Raw genomic sequence first — 24,779 nt, 5'->3', positions numbered from 1 at the left:
TGGTATTGGCTACCTCTTGTGTGTCAGAACTGATGACAAAAATATTATATCATGCACATAAATAAATATCTAAAAAAAAAAGTAATAAATACATAAAGTTGAAGATTATAATGGACAATAAATAAATAAGGTAATTATTACAAAGGCGAATAAATAAATAAGCTAATTAAAAGAGATATATACATTTATGTCTCACTGTATAATTTAATTTCTACCTACAATTATTTGTTTATTGTATTTTGGGGGGGGGGGGATTAATTGTATGCTTATTTATTTATTGAGCATTTATTTATTTATTTTTTTAATTATGGCAGAGTTGGTCCTCCATATGAGCGAAAGTAAATAAATCTATTGGAAGGTAATGATTTGGTAGAGGCCATCCCACATTTCCGACAGCCCTTAAACGCATCGCCACCCCCCTCCGGTGCGCTCATTCAGCTCGATCACCCAGAGCTGCGCTGTGGCTGCAGAAAGGCGCACATATGCTGACACTTTAAACAGGATGTAGCGACTGAAGCAGACCACGGAAAGAGAGACAGAAGAAGAAGCAAAAAAAAAAAAAAAGCGGATGAATTAATGTAATGTGACAAACAGCAGACTGACAGAAATGACCGCTTCAGTGGAGGAGAGGAAGAAGACAAGAGGAGTCCCGGTGAGGAGGCGCCTCACCGCCGCTGGCAGGTCTTGACGCCCGGTGACCTGAAGGAGCCAAGCCGCCGCAGTGAGCAGCAGCACGGCGATAAAAAGCACGGACGGCAAAACCGGAACAGTCCAAAACAACCTTGAGAGCGAGCATGGCGAGCCTGAACGACTGCTGCGTGAAGGTTGCGTTGAGGTAAGCCTCCGCCGTCTGTGCGCTGCTGGGAATCTGCAGAGTTTAGCAGACCACATTGTGTCTGCGCCGCCGGTTCACTCCAAATTCATCATTTCCATCCCCTAAACGCACCTGCATGTTTCAGCTGAGCGGAAGATTACCCAGACATCCATATGTTGCTTTGCCTCACATGGGTGGTGCTCCTCACTTTATTGATAAGGGGAAACGTGTCTGTGTCATGCGATCTTTATAGGACTGATTTCGGTGTGCAAACCCCAAAGTTCCTCTAAGCGTTGGTCAGATGGCAGGGGAAACTGGAGGTTGCATTTAGGTTTGGACACTGGCTGAAGTGAGGAGAAAGGACAGCTGCAGCCAGGTGCAGAGAGGACAATGGGCGTTTCTACTCACACCGGTTATAGTTGAATCATCTCTACAGACCTCTGCCCTGCATTTTCACCTTGCATCCAGTCAGCCTGCACATGTGCATGGCAGTCTGTGCTTATTTCAGGCATGGTGATAAAGTGAAGACTGCTTTCACACTGCTTGGCTTTAGCACAAAGAGATGCTCACCCAAACCTGTGCCATCCCCCTATTGTGTGGAAAATCCAAGTATTTAAGCTTCCTTTCTATTTTATTACAATGGATGATTAAAATGATTGCATATTTAAATACGATCATATTAATGTTCCTTTATGTCTTGGCCCTTGCAGGATAGAAGCATCTGAAATTGGCAGGCAGGATCCACTTCTGGCTTTGTCTGTTCTTTGTAATCCGGCTCTTTTAAGAACAATCTGCTGATATGACAGACTGCAGTCCTTTTAACTTTGACTCACCTGTTTTGCATTCTTAATTCTAATTTAAACAGAGGCTTGTGTTTTGGGGGGGTTGAAACACACCAGACAATGTAAAGTCACTACATGGGTTTCTGACATGCCATGTGTCTCATTAGTGCTGGCTGACTAAACAGCCGTGTTTTGTACTCCCTATGTTCTCCCTGATTTGATCAGAGAGCTGGTTCTGGGTGAAGGATGGAGCAGCCATTGGTTTGTCGGGTACTAAAACCTTGTCCACTGTAGCACTTGATTGTCCCTGTACCATCGATATGTTTACACGAAGGGATCCACATGCAAGCCTGCCTGTTTTTGACCCCCTGTTGTCATAGTAAATCTTGTATGCCTCACAAATATCGTTGATTCAGAGGAATGTAAGGCTGTCGCTCAGTTCCCATGTTGGCCGGTAAGGTAACCTATTGTTGCTTCTCAGACCACACCAGTTTTGCTTATTTTCTAGCTTGTAAACTCTTTAAAGCATCTTTTTTGTTTGTTTATTTTTTACAGTTTGTAATATTCGTGTGATAATTGCATGACTGATGCAGAGCAAAATGTGTTTCTGTAAAATGCAATATGCAGAGAAAATATATTTTTTTTATGTTTTAGGTTCTGTTTCTTTCTGCGTGGAATTTGCATGTTCTCCCTGTGCATGTGTGGGTTCTCTCCGGGTACTCCGACTTTCTCCCACAGCCCAAAAACACCTTCTCCTTAGGTGTGAGCGTGTGCATGAATGGTTGTTTGTCCTGTTTGTCTCTGTATTGCCCTGCGATGGACAGGCAGATGGGATATAGTGTGATGGAAAATAGATGAATGGATGGATGTTTCTGTTGAGCAAATTTTTATTTTTGTACACACAATATTCTCCTAATTGGAAATGTACCTACAGTGAAGCGACTATAACCCAACAGATGTAAACATCTGTCTAATGTTTGATGCTAGGTGGAAGGGATGCGATTCTGCTGGTCATAAACTTAGAGCAGCATTGTGAGTTTTAGCAAACTCTTGTCAAGGGCCAGTTTAAGGTACCCTGATTAAACTCTGTGGGGAGGCCTGAGAGTGGGAGGGGAAGCTGTGCTTCTGCAGTGCTGCTTGGTGTAGCTGAGACTCAAAACAAATGGCTCCATTCCCCTGGGGGAGGTTTCGGTCTCTATAGCCGGCCGCTGTGTGAATCTCTTTCTGCTTTTTCACGCCGCCAACTGCAACAGGAAGTGGAGTTGATTCTAGTGAAAATGAATATAAGGCTTAAAGAGAAACTTAATCTACAACCAGTGGGCCGGGCATAGATCGATCAGATTTGATCGAGATGTGTATTTAGACACCCTGAAAGTTAAAATTGAGCCCAATCCACCCACAGAGCTGCAGAAACCAAAGAAAACCGTTCAAATAGTTTAATTAAGATGGTTCTTAGCAGAGCTTTTGTAATTTCATGACTGGTTTCGTTTTCAAGCTCCGTTTCATCATGAGTGACCTATATTTATCCACGCTGTGAGTGGCACACAAAGTGTCTGTGTCTTTCACAGGAAATGGGAAACAGGCAAATAAACACACGTATAAGGATAACTTCCCGCATTTACCCCAACCCCCCTCCTTTAACAACCATCTGAGCCTCTTTTTCTTCCCAGAGAAAGCCGACTGCAGATAAGAGGGGCTGCTGTATAATTACTCCCATGTTTTGCTGCGTGTAGACTCACTAGTTTGATGCCTTGGTTTATAGGTCGATGGGGTCATCATCAGACCGAAGCAGCACTCTAAGTGAAGTCACAGACGTCCGCTTCCTTAGTGTGCGCTCTCCATTCCCTAAACAATGTCCCTTTACTCAGCCATGTGGCCTACAATCCTGCTCTCAGACCTGACTGCCTGAGGGAGGGATTATTCACACTGCATCTGCAGGACCATCATGTCAGACATGATCACATGCAGCCGATGTTGCAGTTAATTATTTAAAAAAATGCATATCCAATTTTTTATTTAATTCTATCTCAATTCAAGTGTTTATTGTTTTAATTTAAGCAGATTATTGGGAAACACAGATATGGATAAAAACCACAGCGAGGGCATCAGTTCCAAAGGAAAACGAAATAAAAGGCCTGAATACACCAAACATGATTTGTAGTCCAATCCCTCTGAAGAATGCGTGTGGTCACGATTCTTTGCAGCTGTGCTTGCGATACCCCAACGATACTTTGACGTCAATATAAATGATAAACGATCAATAAGACATTTAAATAAAGAGAATACTTTACCCTTGATTGGAGCTCGGGAGAGCAGAGAACAATATTTATCCTGATTTTAAAAAGAACAAATGTGGAACAACATGAATGCTTAAGAGGGCTTATCGCCATCCTCTCTCTATGAAATTGAAAAAAAAAGAAATTCATATTCAAATTTCTGGAAGAGCACCTGTATCCACATAGGACTTGAAAATATTTAAAATGTTATTATATATAACGTTATAAATTATAACTGGGACATGATATTTCATATACAGTACAGAGTATCATTACAGCATTTCTCACTGACTGATGTTCTGGGTTTTCAGTCGTTTTATTTAATTTTTTTTTTAAATACACTACATATGACAACAAGATCAATATTGATGAGTATGCCATGGCTGTGTCTGCCTACATTAACAAATGCATTGAGGACATTGAGGATCAGCACCACAAAGGCTACGTTCACACCGCAGCCTGAAGTGACCCAAATCCTGCTATGTGGTCCTGAATCCGATACGAATCTGATCTTTTCAAATCCAACCTGTGTGTGAACGGCCCGGTCAGATTTATCCGACCTAAACGTCATTAATACCCGATAAAGGTCACTATTCTGCGTCTTGCTATAAAGAAGCAGCAAGAAAACAACAACCATGGCAGATGATGATGCAAAGAGCAGTATTTATGTTTAACCATATTGAAACGATTTAGTTTTTATGGTTGGAAAAGACCGCTAGATGCGCTCCGGCACTACCATCCATGTTTACTTCTGGGAAAAAAAAAAGAGCATGCTGGCGTGTGACGTCATTGCGTCCTCTACTGCGCATGCGGGACACTTGCGTTGTATCACTGCAGTTCACACAGGAGATCACATACAAGTCACATATATTTGGAAATATGAACGGAAACGGAAAAAAAAATCGGAATTGAGCATCAAGGCCTGCAGTGTGAACGTAGCCAAAGAAAATCACCACCCTGGTCAACCAATGACCCTGGATGAACGGAGAGGTTTGGAAATCGCTAAAAGAAACACGTCTGGTGACAGAGAGGTACTGAGGACAGCTCGTGCCAACTTGAGCCATGCTGTCAGATCAGCGAAGCAGAATCGCAGCCGAAAAATCCAGGATTTCTTCCACGATGCCAGCAACACTAGGAGGATGTGGAAAGGCAAACGGGCAGTAACTGATTACAACACACCCTCCCCCCGGTAGATGCAGCAAACACTGACTTTCTAAATGAACTAAACAACTTCTTTGGAAGATTTGAGGGACTAAAAAGCACTCCAGCAGTGAAAGCCGTTCCACACCAGGGAGAGGAGGCACAGCTGACACAGCTGATGTGTGGAAGACTCTTAGGAGAGTCAACCCAAGAAAGGCCTGGGCCACAATAACATATTGTACCTGGGCGGATGTTCAAGGAGTGTGCAGATCAAGTGGGTGGAGTCCTCACAGACATTTTTAACACCTCACTGGATCAATCCATAGTGCCAGCATGCTTCAAGTCTGCCACAATTATTCCAGTCCCAAAAACGCCTCAGGTCACCTCACTCAATGATTACCAGCCTGTCGCACTGACTCCAATCATGATGAACGCCATCTCTGCTGCTCTTCACCTGAGCCTGGCACACCTGGAGAAAGAACACCCATGTGCGGATGCTGTTCCTGGACTTCAGTTCAGCTTTCATCACCATCATCCCACAGCATCTGATGGGCAAACTGGAACAGCTGGACTTCAATACAACCCTCTAAAATTGACTGTTTGACTTCCTCACCAACTCCTCCTCAGAGAAGACAATGACCAGAAAAGAGAGGAGATGGAGCAGCTGGTGGACTGATGCAGAGAAAGCAGCCTGATTCTGAACATGGAGAGGAGGAAGGAGATCATTGTCGAATTCTGGAAGAACCGGCCTAACCACGCTCCACTGCTCATCAACAGCTTAGCTGTAGAGGTGGTCAGCAGCACCAAATTCCTGGGGCTACACAAAATATACTGCATATTTGCAACATATATGTATATCTGTATGTATATCTGTCTTGCAGTGCTCTGAATTTCCAGATCAATGCGTTTTGCACCATGATTTTTCATTTTGTTATTTCGTTTTGCATTGTGCATGCAAAATGACAATGGTTGTTTTAAGTCTAGGTCATATTGGAGGAGTTTTCTAAACTGCTAATATAATTGTCTAAAGTTAGTACAGGATTTTGTTGTGGGTATTGTCTGTCTTTCTGGGGCCTTTTTTTCCCTTCATATATATCATTAACAAATTTTGATTGACATTTTTTTTATTAATTAAAAAAAGCCCAAATTCTCCATTATACTGTTTCTGTGGTTAGATATTTTCATTTTTATTATTTTTGGTAGCAAGATTTCTCTACCTTTATTTAGCATAGGGTGACGCAGAAGTGTCCCTTCCCCACTTGTTGCTGCACGCTGCTGTTCAGCAGGAAAGGCAGCTACTCTTGTATTATCCTTATTTGAAAAATTTCTTGTTGCTGGCTACCTGAGCAGATAGCCTGACAGGTTAACCGCCTAGCTTCGTTCTATAGAGAGCAGGATGTTAAAGATAAACTTCTTTCATTTCACGATCCGATCAAAACTGTGACATTGTTACTGCAGGTTATAACACTGAGGGTACCTCATAGTAACCTGTGTCTAAGCTTTGCATCTTTATAGGACTGCAGTCATTTACCAAAGTACCTCAGAATGAAGCCAACAGGCCGTAAGGATAAAGAGATTCATTTGCAAACACTGATGGCTTTAAAAGGTTTACCTTCCAACTCACTGTTTGTGTGTACTCGTATGAAAGCCAATAATTCATGTTGTATGTGCGTGTTGGGCTAAACCTGAGCTGAGCATTATGAGCTCTGTGTGAAATTCCTTCTGCATTTATTGATCCATCCCACTGTTCCTCCAATTAGACCCATAAGGGACTCGCCTCCTGCTGAACTGCTCAGTCAGCCTCTAGAGCCGCGTATTAATAGCCACAAAGACAAATCTGTTTAGTGCGGCGTTGGAACTTGTGACAACTAAACTCTGAGATGTTCTCACCTTACCTGCCTTCATGCTTAAGGCCATTTTACAGCCTTTCTCCAGGAATTAGCAGGGAGTGGACCTCTGGACGATATTCATTGTTATTTATTAGACCAACAGTTGATGATGCAGTGGTAACTCAGCTAATGAGGAGGCGATCAATCAATCTAAAACTGTTCGGATGCAGAAGACTCTCATAAATCCCTCAGTCTACTCTGCTGGCTGTAAAACAAAACAAGAGCAGCAGAATACAACCATGGAAGTGGCCCCTCTAACAGCTGATACACAAAGGCTTTAAAAAGGAGAAGAAAAAAAAGGTGGTGTTTTGTTGTTGGACGTTTGTCCTGTGTAGGCTACCAGTCTGGCCTGTTTCCTGTGTGTGTTAATAGTTTGCCACACATTCAGTGTCTGGCTCGCATACCTCCCGTGGGGGTCTGATTTTAAAAGGCAGGGCTCTGTGGGAAAAAGTCAAGGTTATCAGGCTCGCATTACTGGAGTTACTGGTCAGATGGTTTGGCTGTTCAAGTTAAGCCTCGTGTAAAAGCGTTCTTATACTCGGCTTCCATATTTCTCCTTCACCTCTGTCTCGCTGCGTTGCCTGTGATGGTAGTGGCTGCAAAAAACGGTTTCTAATCGGTGATTTGTAAACTCCAGGGAGGGAAGAGGAGCAGGAAACACGGCCAAGCATACGCCCCAGTGTACCATCCACAGCTGTGCATCACTTCCTTCCAGCCCACTAGTGTTTTGTTTTTTTTTTTGTGTTTTTTTTTAATCACAGATTAATATTTGTTGACTTTTTTATTCAACTTTGTGATAGTGGGGTTAAAACTATAGGCCCCCCAGGGGTCCCATTTTCCTATCTGAATGTGGCATTGGATGTCGAGAAGCTCCAATCACATGTCGCTGCAGATGTGACGGCACTTTAATCTAAATAGTACTATACTTGTCTGGCATTAAATAAAGGTCTTGTCTGCTTACAACTGTTTTCTAATGCTGGAAAGTTTTTTTTCTTTCTGTTTTAAACACATTTTGTCTGATGAAAAGCATGTTAAAAGTCAGCTGAACAAAGAAGTCTGTGGTTACCGAGCTGCACCTTTTATTGTTTACTTCGCTATACACCTTAAAAGGCATGAATCATGGTCTGTACATTCCTGTGCCCAATCAAAAGGTTAGAAAAGGCATAAAGTTACAATAAGGCAACATGTCTGAGAATAGTTTTTTTATATCATGGAAGGAGCGGAGAGGAAAGTATTGATGGCGTAGTTTCCAGCTCAGGTTGAAGCAAAGATCTCTGATGTTTTTGGGTTGATTCTTGGAGCTGGCAGTGATTTTTCTTACTCCATTTACATGCTAAAAATGATACAGTAGTGTTACACAAGTCTAGTTTAATCAAAAAGAAAAATCAAACAACACATTAACAATAGATAGTGAATAGAGGGAGTGGCAAGGCATTCACTTCACGTGTTCTTGAGGCATGGCTGCTAAATGCACTAACTATTTAAGTGCTTCCTAAAACTTTACCTACCTCCTTTTTTTTGCAACAAAGTTTTTGCATCTCTTTAAATCTCTCATCCCGCTCTTCAATCTATTCAGCAGTTGTAACATGAATATATCAATCCATCCATTTTCTCTCGCTTAGTCCTTGTCAGGCTCGTGGTGGGGCCGGTGACGACCTCCGTCAGTCTACGGGCGAGTGGCGGGGTACACCCTGGACTGATTGCCACTCTGCTGCAGGACAACACAGACACACCCCCATGCACACACACACTCGCCTAAGGACGATATAGAAAGGCCAAATGACCTAACAGTCATGTTTTTGACTGTGGCAGGAAGCTGGGGTATCTGGAGAGAACCCATGCATGCACGGGGAGAACATGCAAATCCAATGCAGAAAAACCCCAGACCAGGAAAAACCCAGATGCTAGGCAACAGCGCTACCCACTGCTCCGCGATGCAGCCCCTGATGTTTCAACTGTGTAACATAATTCTACATTGCTATCTTTAAATAGAAATGTGAAAAAAAACTCTCAAGATGGGTAATTTATTTACTCTATTTCTAACCACGACCCTGCAATTACACTCTTCCACCTGTAGGGGATGCGCCACTTTGTTTAAGGACTGCTGCACTAATGAATCGGCTAACGCATGCTCATATCAGCCGCTACTGATAGAATAAAAATAATGGGCTTGGCTGATGTATCGGCCTCTCTTTGGTCAGAACCTGCTTTATTGGGTCACTTGAAGTCAAACTACTGGTTTACATAATCTTACTCTCCAGGCAGTTGTTGTCAGAACAGTTTGTTTAAAAGATGTTTGAAACAGTGGGAGCTTTTTAATTTCAAACTTTCAATATCTCAGGTTCTCTGACCCTAGAATATGAATCAGCCTGTGCATACTTTTTACTCCAAATGTTTAGGTTGAGTAAGCAATCTTTCTGATGAACTTCTCCTGATTCAGCGCGCCCCTGTTCTCCCAAATGGTGTGCTGCTGTTGCAGAATGACTTCCTGTAAGGCCGCTGCTGAACTATCCACACTTCCTGTTCACTTCCTGCTCTGTGAGCCGTCGCTGTTGACGCAATCCAGTAGTGACTCTGAGGTAAAACAGACCGGAGTGGCAAGCCTGGGGCCTTTAAAAGTCGCACAGTGCACATTCTGAGTGCGGCGAACCTGCTCGCATGTTTCTCATATGTCGCTGATGTTTGTTGGCCCAAGCTTGCAAAAACAATGTGCAGAACTGTTGCCTCCGAATGGTGGAATTTCTTCCCTCGGCCTCCTTTAGCATGCACATACAGTCACTCAAAGACATATCTGCATTTAATTTGAATGCTCTCATTTGAATTCACAAAGCAATGAAAGGCGCTTCAGTCCCTTTCAGCATTAGCATTAAACTGTTATCAGGAACCCATCATGTGTCAGCTGGCCTTCTAAATAGCCATGTTTGGGATTATTTATGCAGCTTGTGTGGTCAAAACAAATAATAATAGATGTCCTTGTGCTGTTGCATTTGAGAAACAATACATGCATTTCTTTTAGGATCCTTTGAAGCTTGCATATGTTGATAAGTCATGTGTGTGTGTTGACATTGTTGTGGTCATTTAGGATCACAAGGGGCTCTGTGTGTAGGGGGAGGGGCTCAGACCATCTCTTGCAACAGAGCACCTCTTGGGTGAGTGTAGACAGCGGACACACTGTGAATGAGGTTGATGTCACTGCGGGTCTTTGTGCGCTCTGCTGAGCTTGCACACAGAGAGAGACAAGGGTAAAAAGAGGATGAGGTTCAGGCTGTGATTTTTCAAGAGTAGAGGTCCTTTGAAAGGCTTTTCTTTTCTTGTCTTTTTGTTCAGAAAAACGCTTAAACTTCAATTTCAGCAAAATGGAAGAGGTGAAGATGCAGAGGACGATGGTGGACAAAAGAAAGGGAGGGGAAAAAGAGCAACTGTCTTGTCGTTTATCAAAAGGGTCACTGTAGCGAGCTAATATGAACCACACATGTGTACACGTCCGAGAATCGGGCGTCTGAATAATTTAAGTGCAGCTGCACGTGTTTGCTATTTTCCCGCAGAGAGAAGTAGAGGAGGTGGAACGGAAGCCCTCAGGTGTGTCTACTGTGTAAAGCGCTCGTCTGGTTCCCTGTTTCAGTGCCAGCAATCCTTTTTGAATATTATATATATCATGCTGTTCTGCTTCTTTTTTTCGTCCTTTGTGTAAGTTCATAACCAAAGCCATATTTCATTTTAGAGTAGACAAAGATCCCTTTTTGTTTTACACTCTGTGTTCGGTCGATATAAAGGCACGGTGTGTGTGTGTATTTGTGACCAGCTGGCCCTTGATCACCTCCAGCATTAAGTAGCTTAATCACAGCTGGTGTCCATGTGTCTCGGCGTGTGTTTTTGTGTCACTTCATTGAATAAAGAAAGAGGCTTGGGAGGGAAAAGAAAACAATTTAAAACAGATCAAGTTATGTAATAGCTACAAGTACAGTGGCTTGTGAAAATATATGTATTCCCCCCCTCCAAAAAAAAGATGTATGTGGGAACTGAAAGCTTTGTTGTTCTTAAATCATCTTAGGCCACACACTGTAGCTCATAAATATAAATGGAAAGGTTCAAATATGATTTGTCTGTACATTAGTACTCATCTACCCAGATCGATGTATATTTGATTTGATTGGGTCATTTCAACACATAGAAACATAAACTATCTGTACCTCTGGCACTGTGTTGCAAATCCTTAGCATCCTTTAGAATGTTTTCCTGCTATAATCTCCAAAATCTTTCCTCCTGTTAGCTCTGATCTGCTCCCATATACCGTCTGAGGAAATGCATCCCCTCAGTATGATGCTGCCACCATCATGTTTGAAAGGGGGGATGGTGTGTTCAGAGATGTTTACCCTTTGTGTGAAGCTAAAGCTTGGTCTCATCAGATCAACTTCATTTCCTTGCTTCTCTCTCGTTAAAGCTGATTAGTGTTGCACCAATGTCATTTCTTGGCCCCGATACCCGATACCTGGCTGTGCAGTATTGGCTGATATCATACCGATATCATCTGTTTGAAATGGGTGTGTGTGTATATATGTGCAGAACTGCATACTATTTGGATGTAAACTAATTGCCATCATGGCTTTGTCAAGCTTCTGCCTACCTTTGAGAAGCAGGAAATCGACTATAACAAAGTGAATCCAGTAGAACTTTTTATTGCGTACCTGGAATGGGTGACAATACTTGAATATACTTTTGGCTCTCAAAATGGTATTGGTGCCCTATTTGTTGGTACTCACCGATTCCACCATTTTAGTGCTGGATTGGGGCCCCGCCCAATACTGGTCTTGGTATCGGTGCAACACTAGTTCTTATGCATGACTATATCTGATTAGTGTTCACGGCGATGGACGTCTCTGTCTTGGGCCGGCGTAGATTTAACAGAACTGGCAGCTTTGCGAAGCAAGGGGCTCAAACATGTACGGCTGGAAGCCTTCTACACCAAACCAAGCTTCTGCCGCCCTGGCGTCCTCTTCCACAACATCTTCGTCCCCGCTTTCCTCCCCTAAATAAAAAAATTATGACAAAGGAGACTCATCCACTACCTCCGACGCAAAACTCTCCTCCTCTTGCATGTTTCCGCTATCCATAGCGTTCCTTGACAGTGTCGTTTTTAAGTCACCAATTTAGTGCTACTTGGTCCCAATGGAATTTCCCATTGGGAACCTACTAGCACTAAGTTGCTAACTGGTTAGCAAGATGCTTCTCACAACCAAGCATGCTTGCGAACCTTCTGCCATAACAATCTCGCCCCCTTGATAAACGACCAATTACATTCACTTTATTCTCTCGTGTAAAGTCGTGTACCACCCGGGAGAATTCGGGAATGCATGGTTGGAACAGCCGTTTCCCTACGACTAAGTTTCTCTAAGTCTCCACAAACACATAAAAGCTTGACTGATGTTCACCCTTGTTTTGCTTCTTTATTTATTTTTATTTATTTCCTTTAGTTGTTTTGCTTGAATCTGAGAAATATTACACAGAAGAAAGGAAATTTCTCAGCTCTATCAGAGAGCTGCCACTATCTGGCAATGCCAGAGATCCTTTTGATGTGACTTCACCCTATTGTTCCAACTGGTGGAAAAACATTTTCTATCCATGTTGGCAACCAGGAATAAATATTTATACATTTTGCACCCAATTATTCATACATGGCTTTTTCAGTAAAACTATATTTTCCCCCCTCTGCACCACTCTACATGTTCTGTGGATGTATTGTTAAAAAAATATCATTATGATCAAGAAGTTGTAGCTAGGACCTTTTTGAAATGGAAATGTGAAAACAAGAAGTGGAGCTATAGCAAATGAACAGTAAATACACCATGGGGAATAAATCTAGCTATTCTCAACACTCTTCAGTGAGGAAGCTGTTACTACATAAGAAAGAGATAAGGTTGGCTATGTTCAGTATCAATGAGGTGCTTCTGGCCGAAGCTAATAAAAAACTCTGTCTACAGCATTGTCTGTCTTTTGTGAGAATCTTTTGTAGGATTATGGCAACATTTTCTTCCTTTGCCATTTTTTTTTTATTCTTACACATTTGGTTAGCAAACTTATCTGGTTTTATCATTTGACACTATATGCTATTTGTTTTAAAACATGCCAAACCCTTTGTAAATCTGACTTATGGGAAGGATGTGCAACCTTTATTTATCCAGACTGCCCTGCATGATGTAGATAATAAAACACACCTGATTCAGACGATTGCTCTTCAGGAAAGCCGGTTAATGAGCCAAAAATCCGAGCTTACGATCTGGAAATAAGGAAAACTTTCTTCCATTAAGTGTATTTACCATTAATTTGAGTAGGTAAATGAGATAGTTTGCCAATCGAATGAATATTTTTACTCTTAAAATAAGATGATTACATAATATGCACTTGAAATAAGACAATGCAATTGTATTTTCTTATTTAAAGTGTAAATTCCATTGGCAAAATGTAGCTTATACCTCCTCAATCCCACAACAAATTCACTTATTACAAGAAAAAAATGACTTGTATAGTTTTCAATTTTTTCCAGTGCAAGACCTTTAGCTATGTTTCTGTTGCGCCTTAATTAATTAATAAATTTTATTTTATTTTTTTTCAAAAGTCATCAGGATAATCCTGACTGTGAAAAACAAACAAACTACACACTTGGCCAAACTGGACTCAGTTTAATTTCTCTCTTTAATCAGTATTTAAAGCTACAGTGTGTAATTTTCAGCGACATCTAACGTCCAGACTGCAGACCGCAGCAACATGAACATCTCCCCCCCACCGCTTCTCCCCCCCAACAGTACGGCGAGCGTTACGGGACAAAATGTCTTCCACGACGTCGGAATCACCTACCTTCTCAAGTGATGAGGTTTGTTTACATAGATAATTTTACAGATAGTATTTCATTAGTCTGTGTAGGGTATAGATTTCATGTAGACTTTAGATAATAAATATACCCGTTATTTTTTCTACGTCGTTGTGACGTTTTGGTGAGCTGCTTTGCATGGTGATATAAACAGACGAAGGAATTGTAGTCATTAGTTTAACAGCAAGATTGTGTTCGCTAGAAGAATATATATTCCCCGTTTACAGAGTCCAAGTCTTGTTTGTGGCACGGGGGTTACAAGGCGAGGAAGAGGGAGAGGAAGAGGGCGAGGGCGTGCAGCTAGGGCCAGGCGAGAGAGGGGTGCCAGCGGGGTGACTAGAGCAGAGGAGGAAAGGCTTGAAGATCTCCAAAGGAGCCGGAGAGAAGTAACCGAGGTATATATCCAGAAAATTATTTTACAGAAAATTACTGAATCATTACCTGTGAAACGTCAGGGACGTTGCTGAATAAGTATACTGGAGAGTAACAGCATCATCACGCAGCATGTTATTGTTTTAGACAGGTCTGAGCATCCTGTACTCCAAAAACTGCAGTGATATTAGACAATTGTGTGTGTAGGATTAATTACCTGTCCAAGAGAAAACTGGCAACTTGAGCGTCACTTTGAAAACCTTTTTCCTCCATCAGTGACTTGCATCGTGTAAATGCCGTGCCAATGTTGATCCGTGTTTTTTGCCGTTTCTTCTCACGCTTGCGTTTATTCTCGTCGTGTTTCCGCTTCTTAGATGACGGGGGTTCGGTGTCCGCCGCTTTTCGTTGTGATACAGAGTAGGCATGATCCTCCATTCGTCTGATGTTTGGCCACACAGTGCCAAACAGTTTGCAAAGTCACTCACGCCTGCCGCCTTGTTCACCTTTCTTGTTACTGAGGCGCAGTATACCTGCTTCTTCTTCTTCTTTGGTTTCAGGCAGACTAAACGCTTCTCAGGCATAATACTGCCATCTACTGTTCAGTACCGTCTCAGTTAATCTCTCTCAACTTGCCGTAGTTATTTTCGAGCGTAATGGGAGATCTCGCAATCGCTAGTTTGTTGCCTCTGCGCTTGCCGTAGCGCAAAGATGTCTGCCCCCATGGCTGCGAGACCCGCTCCTATGTAATTATAAATAACGAATTCTAAGGCAACTCAAATATTATGGTTAAAAGGCTGAGCTCGTAGGTGATGATAAATAACATAGTTATGTATAATATATTAAATTTCTGACTTTATATCCCTGTAATTATTACACACTGTAGCTTTAAAAGTTGAATTTGATTTATTAAATTTTAGTCACATTGGAGGGAATGCATATGTTTCTAGAGATACCCACCATAAAAATCCACATACCTACAGAGAAGCAGAGAATAACTGACTGCATTAGCACTCCGAGTGAATGTGGTCTGACAGTAGGAGGCAGGGTGGGTGGTAATGTTACCCAGCCCTCAAGGGAGCGAGCCAGACAAGCAGAGTCATGGTTAGTCTGCCACTCCTCTGTATTTGTTGTACATTGAACAAAAGCATATGTTTTCTATTGTTTTCCTTTTCAAACATTAGTTACATTTGATTTACTTGTATAAATTCGTCTCTGCGGGCTGGTGTTGGTGTCCAAAGCCTGGTTCAGGACAAATCAACTTTTAGAATTATTAAGCTTTTTTTTTTTCTGAAGCTTTGAATGCAAAATACCAGTGCTACATTTCCTTGTCCTATATTTAACCTGGTACATTTAAAATGCAGAACCTAAAAATTACTAACTTTGACTGCAGTTTATTACATGCAAAATATGAATTTGCCTGCATTCCTTGTAGCCCAAAAATGGATAGATGCCTCTAAACTGAACATCCACATTTCTACCTTATTATTCAGCACTTTCCTATTTAAAAGATTATTGGTTTTCTTGGTCTTTCAATTGGAGCTTAATCCAACAGGTTTAATTGCCAGCATCTATGAGTGCATTCAGCCGAAACGTTTCTAAAATGCACCAATTCTGTTGAGCCCATCAACAATATTTTCTCTCCTTTTGGATTATATTGCTGAAACTGGTTAAAGTCACGCCTGTGTGGTTCCTTACTGACCCCTTGACATCGCTGTCTGTCATGAAAATATAGCAGAGGAAGCTAATTTGATTCTTTGTCATGCCTCCACCTCCCCCCAACGCTGGAACCGACAGAGCAGATGAGACGGATAGAGATGGAGAAAAGGGGGGGTGTGTGGTTTGGATGAGGAAATGGGGTGAGGATTGACCCAGAATCAGTTCTTATGAAGCGTGCTGACGTACTCTGCTAACAATGAAACTGACTGATGGATGCTTTCACTTGACTGTATATGTATTATAAAAGGAGGCATTTGCTCCTGATTGGAACACTATTCAGTTTCAGTTTCTATAGTATTGGTCTAAGCTGTAGAAATATCTTTTACATGAACGATTCATGCAAAGATGAAACCATCTTATTGTGATGAGAACCTTCAGGGTAATTTCTCCGACATGGTATTGTGTTTTAATCCAAATCACAGCCGAGCTTTCCCACACGGTCTGTCCCAGAGAGCAATGTCCTATTTTAGCTAATCTTCTCTACAATATTTCAAGATATTTAAAGTCTTAACATTTTAATGCACACACTGAAATGTTGGTTTTACTCCATGTAAAGATGATGGAGAAGAAGTTTTATTGTCATACAGGATATAACGAAATGTCTTCTGTCGACAGCATCTGGTCTTACAAGTTAGGATATGTTGTTAAAACTGTTCATTTCAGTAAATAAAACATATTTGTGCATTTTGAACATCTTTTCACTTCTAAAACATTTTTTTACACATACATGCTGCATTTATTAGAGTTGACTTGGGTTTGGGGTTTAGAAAATGTGGGGCGGCCCTGCATCAAAGGTATGTCCCACGCAGCAAAAACTATTGAGAAATAAGTTTAAAAAACTCCGTAAATTAAATGTATTTACCCTTAATTTAAGGAGGTAAATAAGATTATTTTCCAATTGAATGAATATTTTAAACCTTCAAATAAGATAAGTAGCTGATATGAACTTCAAATAAGACAATGCAATAGTTTTTTTTTAACCTATTTTAAATGTAAATTGTCTTGTTCCATTGACAATGTGTCTCACTTGCCTCGTCAATTCAAGACAAAACACTTATTTTAAGAAAATAAGAGTCGACACTAAATGTTAACAGAAGTAGTCAAACCAATGTTCAGAGACCTGTCGCATCGGTACATACCGATTGGCTGCACTGCCTCTGGCAACAGGATGGCCAGCCTGCAAGGATTATTTGATAGATGGAGACATGAGAAAGGATGGAAGTACTAGTTCGCAAGTATATGTCTACTAAACTATAATCTTTTCTTCTTTCAATCTTCTCTTCTATCTAAAATAATTTTCTATTCAAAATAATAATAATAATAAAGCCATCATGATGACCCCCTCAAATGCACAGGGAGATGAGTTTTCTGGAGGCTCTAGGTCAGTCCCCCATCATCAATTCTTTGCCCCATTTCATACGACCTCTTTGTAGAACCATTTCGATTCAGCCTAATTGGAGAGTTTTTTTTTTTTGTTTTATTTAGTTTGAGCGACCTTTTGAAATGCTTTTTTCTTTGAGACATTTAGAGGAGGAATTTCTACAATGGAGATACATTTTTAATTATTATTGTTATTTAATAATTGATACATCTGTTGAGTATTTCTTTTAATAATTGATTGGTAACCAAATAGCCAAAGGTTCCTTAAAGAGGACTTTTTTATACAATTAAGTCAGGGCAAATAATAATAAGTTTAAAGTTAAACAGATTAAACTGAACCATAAAAAATTAGAAAATATTTATGGGACATTTTTGTAGCAGTTATATTCCTCCAATAATCTCACTTATACCAATCACATACCATCATAAAGCTTTTACCTTTATATATGTGTACCTCTACAGTTAGCCTTAGACCCTTTTTTGTTGCTTTAGGAAAAAAATTGCATTAAAATAGGCTTATTTAATTTCTTTGAAGCCATTTTGGTCTTAACCTGATTATATCTTGTCATGAACAAGACATTTTCACCCCTTTACTTAGAGAACGCTGAACCAACATAAGAAAAGCTGAGTGTGAGTATGTACCACTTGGCCTGCAGCCTGTTACCCTGCTGTGTTATTGGGTCAGTGGGAAGTGCTGGAAGCTGAAGCGAGACACAGATTTTGGAGTGAACATTCTGCTTCCATAAGCCTGAGTGGCAGAGCATGTCCTGTTATTTCACTAATGCCCAGACACTTACCTGATTACGGTGAGAGCGTAGCTCGGACATTATGGGAAGACTGTCTGGAATCGATTGGAGCGAACGGAGCATCGAGCAGATGAAGAGAGAAGGTGGACTGGATGGAACGAGGCCTGCTGATGGTTTTATGTGCTGAATCACTGCAGCTTGCTTATCCAGGAAATCAATGTCAGCACTGATTAAATGGGAAACAGCAAAGGAATGCCTACTTTGGCCCAATAATCCGAAAGTTTTTAGTGGTATTGTACTCAGACCTTTTTGTCAGATGGAAGGAAATAAGTTTTAGCCTGTGACATACTATAGACTCACTTATCTGAACCATTAAGATAGCAAGAGGTTTTATTACTACATTCTGATTATTAATGAATTGGTTTGGAGACCAGGTTTTAAAAGTTGTATATCATGCTTTTTAAAGCCTTTCAAAATATTCTATAGATAAAAATAGGAAGAAATGTCTCCTTAAGGACAATGCTGTATTAATTTGTTATGAAATATGGTTGTTTTCCTAAAGCCACAAAGAAAAAAAAATCTTCAAATTATGATTGTTCTGATTGATCTTTTAATATAAATTGAGTTTATTTTGTATCAGGAGGATCTTTCCATAACATTTTTTTTTTTACAATATGCTTACAAGAAGTTTTTTTTAACAATTTATTTAGCCAATTTTGATGAAGTTGATGCCACTCCTCCATGCACCACAGCTAAATTGTGTCATTTCTGTGATTGCTTACAAGCTTATAAGGCCTATTTGGACAAAATGATCTCATCATTTACACTGTGGCAATTGAATTTATGTTTTGGTTGCTTTTAGTAATTTGATATCTATAAAGTTCAATTTTAAACCACTAATTGTTCTAATTTTAAGTTTAATGTTACCTGTAAAATGTGCTTTTACTCACCTTCCCATTGGCTTTATGTCACTACTACCATGTCACTACTGAAGAAAAACATCTCCACAGCATGATACTGCCAGCACTGTGGTTCTCAGTGAAGGGGAGTGATTAGGGGGATATTCAATGTCAGTTTTCTTGAACTCAAAGTTTTTCGTGTGCCCTGAAACCACAGAGAGCATTTTAGACCTCCCTCTGACCATCGGATATTTTACTTCTTTCCCCTCTCTACTCTTGTTCATCCCTCTTAGTCGTTTTTGTTTCGACCTTAGCAGCCATTGGTCTGCCTGTCCTCCATCCATCACCGCTCCCCTGGGCCTCTCTAGTTTCACCTCAAAGTCACTGATATGCCCAAAGCTCCCAGCCCTAAATAGGCCGGAATAATTTTCTGAGTTTCTAAGCTTTTCATGTTAAACATGCAAAAAACCCTCTTGAATTGCCGTTGTCATCTCATTTTCACTCTTCTTGATGGCTGAGGTAGATTACAGGAAGAGGTAGATTGCTCAGAGACTCCACCTATACAGCTTTTGGGGTATGTATCACTTTTGGATGAAGTCTCATCCTTCAGAGTTGTCTTTGTTGAATCTTTGTCCTTCATTCCTCTCCAGTAATAAAAAATCAGTGCTTTAGCAGTCACCTATTGATTGTCTGTACCGACAAAGTGGCAGCGGTGACAGCTGAGTCAGTATAAATAAAGAGAAGAAGCATCACTGCAGAATCTAGAGTCAGAACGAAATCTAAGCCATTTTTTTTCTATTTGTTTTTTGTTTAATCTTCCCAAAGCAGCAAATTTTACAAAGCGTACAATCACAATATCATGCTGACAATTTCAATATTTAAGAAGAAAATGTAAGTGTACCTACGCTAAAATGGTTACATCTCTCCCAGAGAAACATTAATATGATCGAAATGAAATGTGCAATAAAAAAGTGATATTTAGAATTGAGGCCAGAGTCTTTACATGGATCTGATGTTCTGTGGGGGGAGCTACAGATTAGGGTGATGGCAAGGAGGGCCTTCTAGACTTTCCATTTTAAAATCCTTTAAAGATTTTAGAGTTTTACCCTTCATTACCCTTTTGAGATGCCTGTTGTCATTTCCTGAATAAAGCTTCTGGTTTAAAATGAATTAACTTTACAGTTTAATCAGCCATTTTTATAATTTTCTATCCAGATAAGTATAGAAATAATAATTATAATATATAATAATAATAATAATGTATATATATAATATATATGTTCTATATTATTATACACATATATATATATATATATATATATATATATATATATATATATATATATATATATATATATATATATATATATATATATATATATATATAATGATATATAATATAAAAATGAGAGTCTCTGGAAAAAAATGTATCGTTCAATGTTTTTATTTTAGCTATTAAAATGGTACATTTTTGAAATCCTTCATTTTGTATAACAGGTTTATATGTAGCAGGGAGCTAATTTTCAGTCTGATATATACTAATCCCTTCCTTGAAAAAGAGATGTTTTATCTCTCAAAGGGCTCATCAAATGAAAAAAGACTGAAAACATGGAGTTATCTTTCTCTGGTTGCCATGGGACATGGGTTTGACTCGCTAATACAGCACAGAGATAAGAGCCTAGCCGGGTTTGTACAGTCAGGGAGTGCACTGTCTCACTAGGAACATTTTAATTTTTTTTATTTTTTATCAGTTTGCTGTTTTCCACTCCTTTATTATGTCCTTTAGAAATGTTTATGTTCCTCAGTTTTTTAAAATGATCCCTTATGGGTTTGTATCTTTATTTTTTATACAGGGTTTCCACGGGTCATTAAAAATCATTAAATTATTATTTTATAAGTTAAGGCCTTAAAGGGCGTTAACGACGCTGCGGAAGCCGGCAGACCAAACCAGATGAAAGTGCGCATTCAGCGTCTGCTCTGCCAATAATGCAAGCGTAGAAGAAGAAATGTGCTGTTTACCTGTGCAAAGAAAGAAACAACGAAAGAAAAATGTCTGAGGACTTCAGTGTTGAGGAAGAGCATGAGTTCTTTGCCGAGCTGAATGCACTGGTTTGGTCTGCCGGCTTCCGTAGCGTCGTGAGCGTGCATGTGCACGCTTTCAGGAAATCCTATACACTACTGTTTATGCTCTAAAAACATTCTAAATGACTTCGCTTCGAGTAAATTCTGGATGCTACCCACTCAGGACACTTGGAATACATTGGAAGAGCAGTATGGAGGAATATTGACACGTTTTTTGTGGACTTTTATGGACCTTTCTGTCTCGGTCACCATAGACCTCCATTATTTGAATGTCAGCAGACAGCAAGAAGCCTCCCAGATCTCCAGATGCATTTGAGATATCAAAAAAGTACTCCAGAGTGTTGTTCAGCATGGGGGTGAGTAGAAAATGAAGGCTAATCATGTTTTGGGTGTACTATTTCTTTAATTGGCTTTAAAATTTATAAAATGTGATTATCGTGGCATTTAAAAGGCTTTATTAAAAAAAAGAAAGTTTCTAAAAACAATTTAGTCAGATATATTATTTCAGATATAAAATATTCTGCATGTTTGCGCGGAACTGCTTCTGGTTTATCGTAAAGCTGTATGTTCGGAAAAGAAGCACCAGTCGGAAAAAAAGCTAGAGAATGCAAAGATGCAAATTTCAACAAAAGTGGCTGGAAAACGTGAAATTCTGGACTTGGCTGTGCAGCAGCTTGTCGACGGTAAAGATGATGAAGGATATATATATATATATATATATATATATATATATATATATATATATATATGTATTAGTCAGAGGTAGGTTGATGGCATTAAAATTATTTCTAATAGCATTAATTAGATTTACTCATTCCTGTATAAACCCTGTTATAATTTGCATCAAACGCACATGCATGGCTAAAGAGGATGTTATGGTTTTTTTTAGTAATTCACCCTATTTTTTCGCTGTGTGGACAAAGCCTGTCATGGCTGTCAGTCGGGGTAATCCTTATCTGTCTGATGACAAAGCCCTGTTGGGGGGTTTGGATCAGGCCAAATGAACAGAACCAGATGGACTCTGTGCTCCTGTTTATGTAATCTCTGTGGTGCTTAATAATCTGTGAGAAAATCCACTGTTTTTGTGCTTAGTAGACTAAAATAAACTGGGACTGGAGGGCTCTTTCAGGTGACTGTAGGATGTCATTACTAGTGTGCTGGATAATTGATTCTATATACATACATTTGTTTGCTCCAACTCTTAATTGAAAATAATCAGAAGATAAATCTACAGATTGGTCTCTGTTTGTCAAAAAGTGGAAACCATCAGTTATATTTGACCTTTGATTGACTCTAACAAACAACTCAAACTGGTTTGAATGGAAACAAGTTAGTTGTTTTTTCCTAATGATATTTATTCAGTCTAGAGATTGACTAATACATTTTTTTAAGGCCGGTGCCAGAAGCAGTTATTTGGACATCAGTGTAACCTATGGATGTATTCAAAGCTGATATTTTTCCTTCATACACGTAAAAAAAGAAAAAAATTACACTATGATAACAAATGTTACATGTTGGTCTGAGTTTAAACACAAAAAGCAAACATTTAGTAACAAATAAAACAAAAAAATTAACAATGGATATAGATGGAGGAAGCGCTTCAAGTGATCTCAAGACATGGCTGCTGAATGTGCTAATGAATCGGCCGATGTCAGTACAAGAGAAAAAACCTGTCTTTATTGTCCCAAAATATTGACCTTCAAACGTTAATCAGGTTGTTTAGTTTTTTTTAAATATTTAACTCTCCTTGAGTGTATTGGGAATTTATTTCACAACTGCTCCTATTAACATAATAGTGACTATCTTGTTGCTAAATAGCTGTACCATGCTTTATTATGTGAGGAAAGGAAAGAAGTGCGAGGGTTATTTAGGAACCCATGGTGGTGTTTTCTGTAGAGGAAACACCCAAGTAGCTGACTGTGTGGTGAAGCTGTGGAGCAATCAAAGCAGCAGAGATGCATTCTAAAGCAGTTTTCAACCGTGGTTACCACAAGCAAGTGATGACAGGCCTGGAATTAAGAGTAAAACACCTCAAAGCACGTTATCTTTCCCTTGCAAAATCATTACACTTTCATATACCTCTGAATAGTTTTTATCATGTTGAAGTGAGGCTGCTCAGTGTCACAGTGGGTAGCACTGCTGCCTTGCAGCAAGAAGCTTCCAGGTTCGATTCAGAGCCCGGAGTCTTTCTGCATGGAGTTTGCATGTTCTCTCTGGGTACTCCGGCTTCCTCCCACAGTCCAAAAACATGAATGTTAAGCCGGGCATACACTGTGCGATTTTTTTTCAATCGTTGCACGCACCTACAGCCCCTACTGTACAATGAAACCACAGGGTTTCGTCGTACAATGTGAGTTCACACTGTTCACGATGTATGTTCTCACACTGCGACCAGGCGCTCTGTTGCGATCTACCTGCTCAAATGTCTAAGAGCCACGTTGGACTCAGCTCCGCAGTGAGACGGCGCTACTCAGACTCGTCTGTCCCTTAGCCAAACGAGTAGAAGAGGAATATGAAGCTTATTAGAGAGAAACGCGCTGCTTTGGTCATTTGTGCAATTTTTTGTGCTGAAAAATAAAAGGTGACAATGTATTTGTAGAAAGACAGGGCTAAGAAAACGTGGCTACTACAATTTGTCAATTTTATTGAAAGAACTCCATTTCACTCACATGCTTCTGTGTTTTCATCTGAGAGGAAGAACAATCACTGTTTGCCCATGGCCACTGAGCAATTTGCCCACGACGGCAGACTGAATTTCAGACATCATGATTCCTGATCGGGAGGTGGTCATGAGAGACTGATTGCCCCTCGTTACCCCATGTACATTACACTATGCACAACGCACAATCAAGTTTAAAGTCGGCCCGATCGAAAAATTCTCGCAAGACTGGAAAGTCGGCCTGAAAAGGGCAAAAAATCGTACAGTGTATGACTGGCATTAGGTTAATTTGCTTCACTAAATTCTCCTTTGGTGTGAGTGTTTGTGTGAATAGTTGTTTGTCCTCTATCTCTCTGTGTTTCCCTGTGATGGACTGTCGACCTGTCCAGGTAGTACCCCGCCTCTCGCCCATAGACAGCTGGAGATAGGCACTAGCACCCCTTGCGACCCCATTTGGGATAAAGTGTGACAGAAAAATGGATGGATATTGAAGTAAAACAGTAGAACAACTGTTTGCTTTTTAGGTGATTATATAATGCACAGCGACAAAGGCTCAAATCATGGATTATAGACACAAGTTTTTGATAGAAATGCTCACTGTAAAAATTTGCCTTTTGAAGTTGTCTAAACAAAGCAAACCAGAACGGTGTTCTTTCACATCAGCATACCCCGTCAGACCAACATACCCATAGTCTATAATGCGCAAGACGTGAGATTTGCATTGATCGCTTTAGTTTTGTATGAAAAATAAACTTGAATCTACCTCGACGGGATTGTATCCCGTGTGATAGTCATGTACAAAAAAAAAAAAAACTATTTAGGGTCAGATCGCCATACACTTAAAAAAACACCAAATATTAGTAATAAAATAGTTTTTTTTGTACATGACTAAATGGATACACACCCATTGAGGTAGTTTAAAGTGTACAAAACTAAAGGGATTAACTAAAGGGATATTGACTAGGGGTATGCTGGTCTGACTGGGTATGCTCATCAGACAGAATGGCCTTATGTAAACATATCACCAGAATGATTGACAATTAGGAGGACCACTTATTTTGGTGATCCACCTAGAAAAAAGAACATCCTCCAGTATACTTTTAATTGAATAAACATTTTCAAAACACAATAAAGTGACTTCCTACAACTTATCATCCTG

General features: G+C 40.0%; 1 protein-coding gene across 10 annotated transcripts in view; it reads left to right on the top strand.

Moving 5' to 3' along the window:
* Positions 1–420: 420 nt before the first annotated feature.
* kif21b (kinesin family member 21B) overlaps positions 421–24,779 on the top strand; it is a 106,504-nt gene continuing 82,145 nt past the window's right edge. For 9 of the 10 annotated variants that reach the window (XM_038298074.1, XM_038298070.1, XM_038298076.1 and 6 more), the window contains exon 1: positions 421–835. In XM_038298074.1, coding sequence (XP_038154002.1) covers positions 795–835 — 41 coding nt within the window. In that variant the 5' untranslated portion in view covers positions 421–794. The remainder of the gene's footprint in view (positions 836–24,779) is intronic. The other variant, XM_038298078.1, reaches the window with a different exon arrangement.

This window comes from Cyprinodon tularosa, unplaced genomic scaffold, assembly GCF_016077235.1.
Source record: "Cyprinodon tularosa strain WSP-4 unplaced genomic scaffold, ASM1607723v1 ctg40, whole genome shotgun sequence".
Taxonomy (NCBI): domain Eukaryota; kingdom Metazoa; phylum Chordata; class Actinopteri; order Cyprinodontiformes; family Cyprinodontidae; genus Cyprinodon; species Cyprinodon tularosa.
The sequence above is the reverse complement of the archived record's forward strand: the minus strand, read 5'-3'. Positions and strand labels throughout refer to the sequence as shown.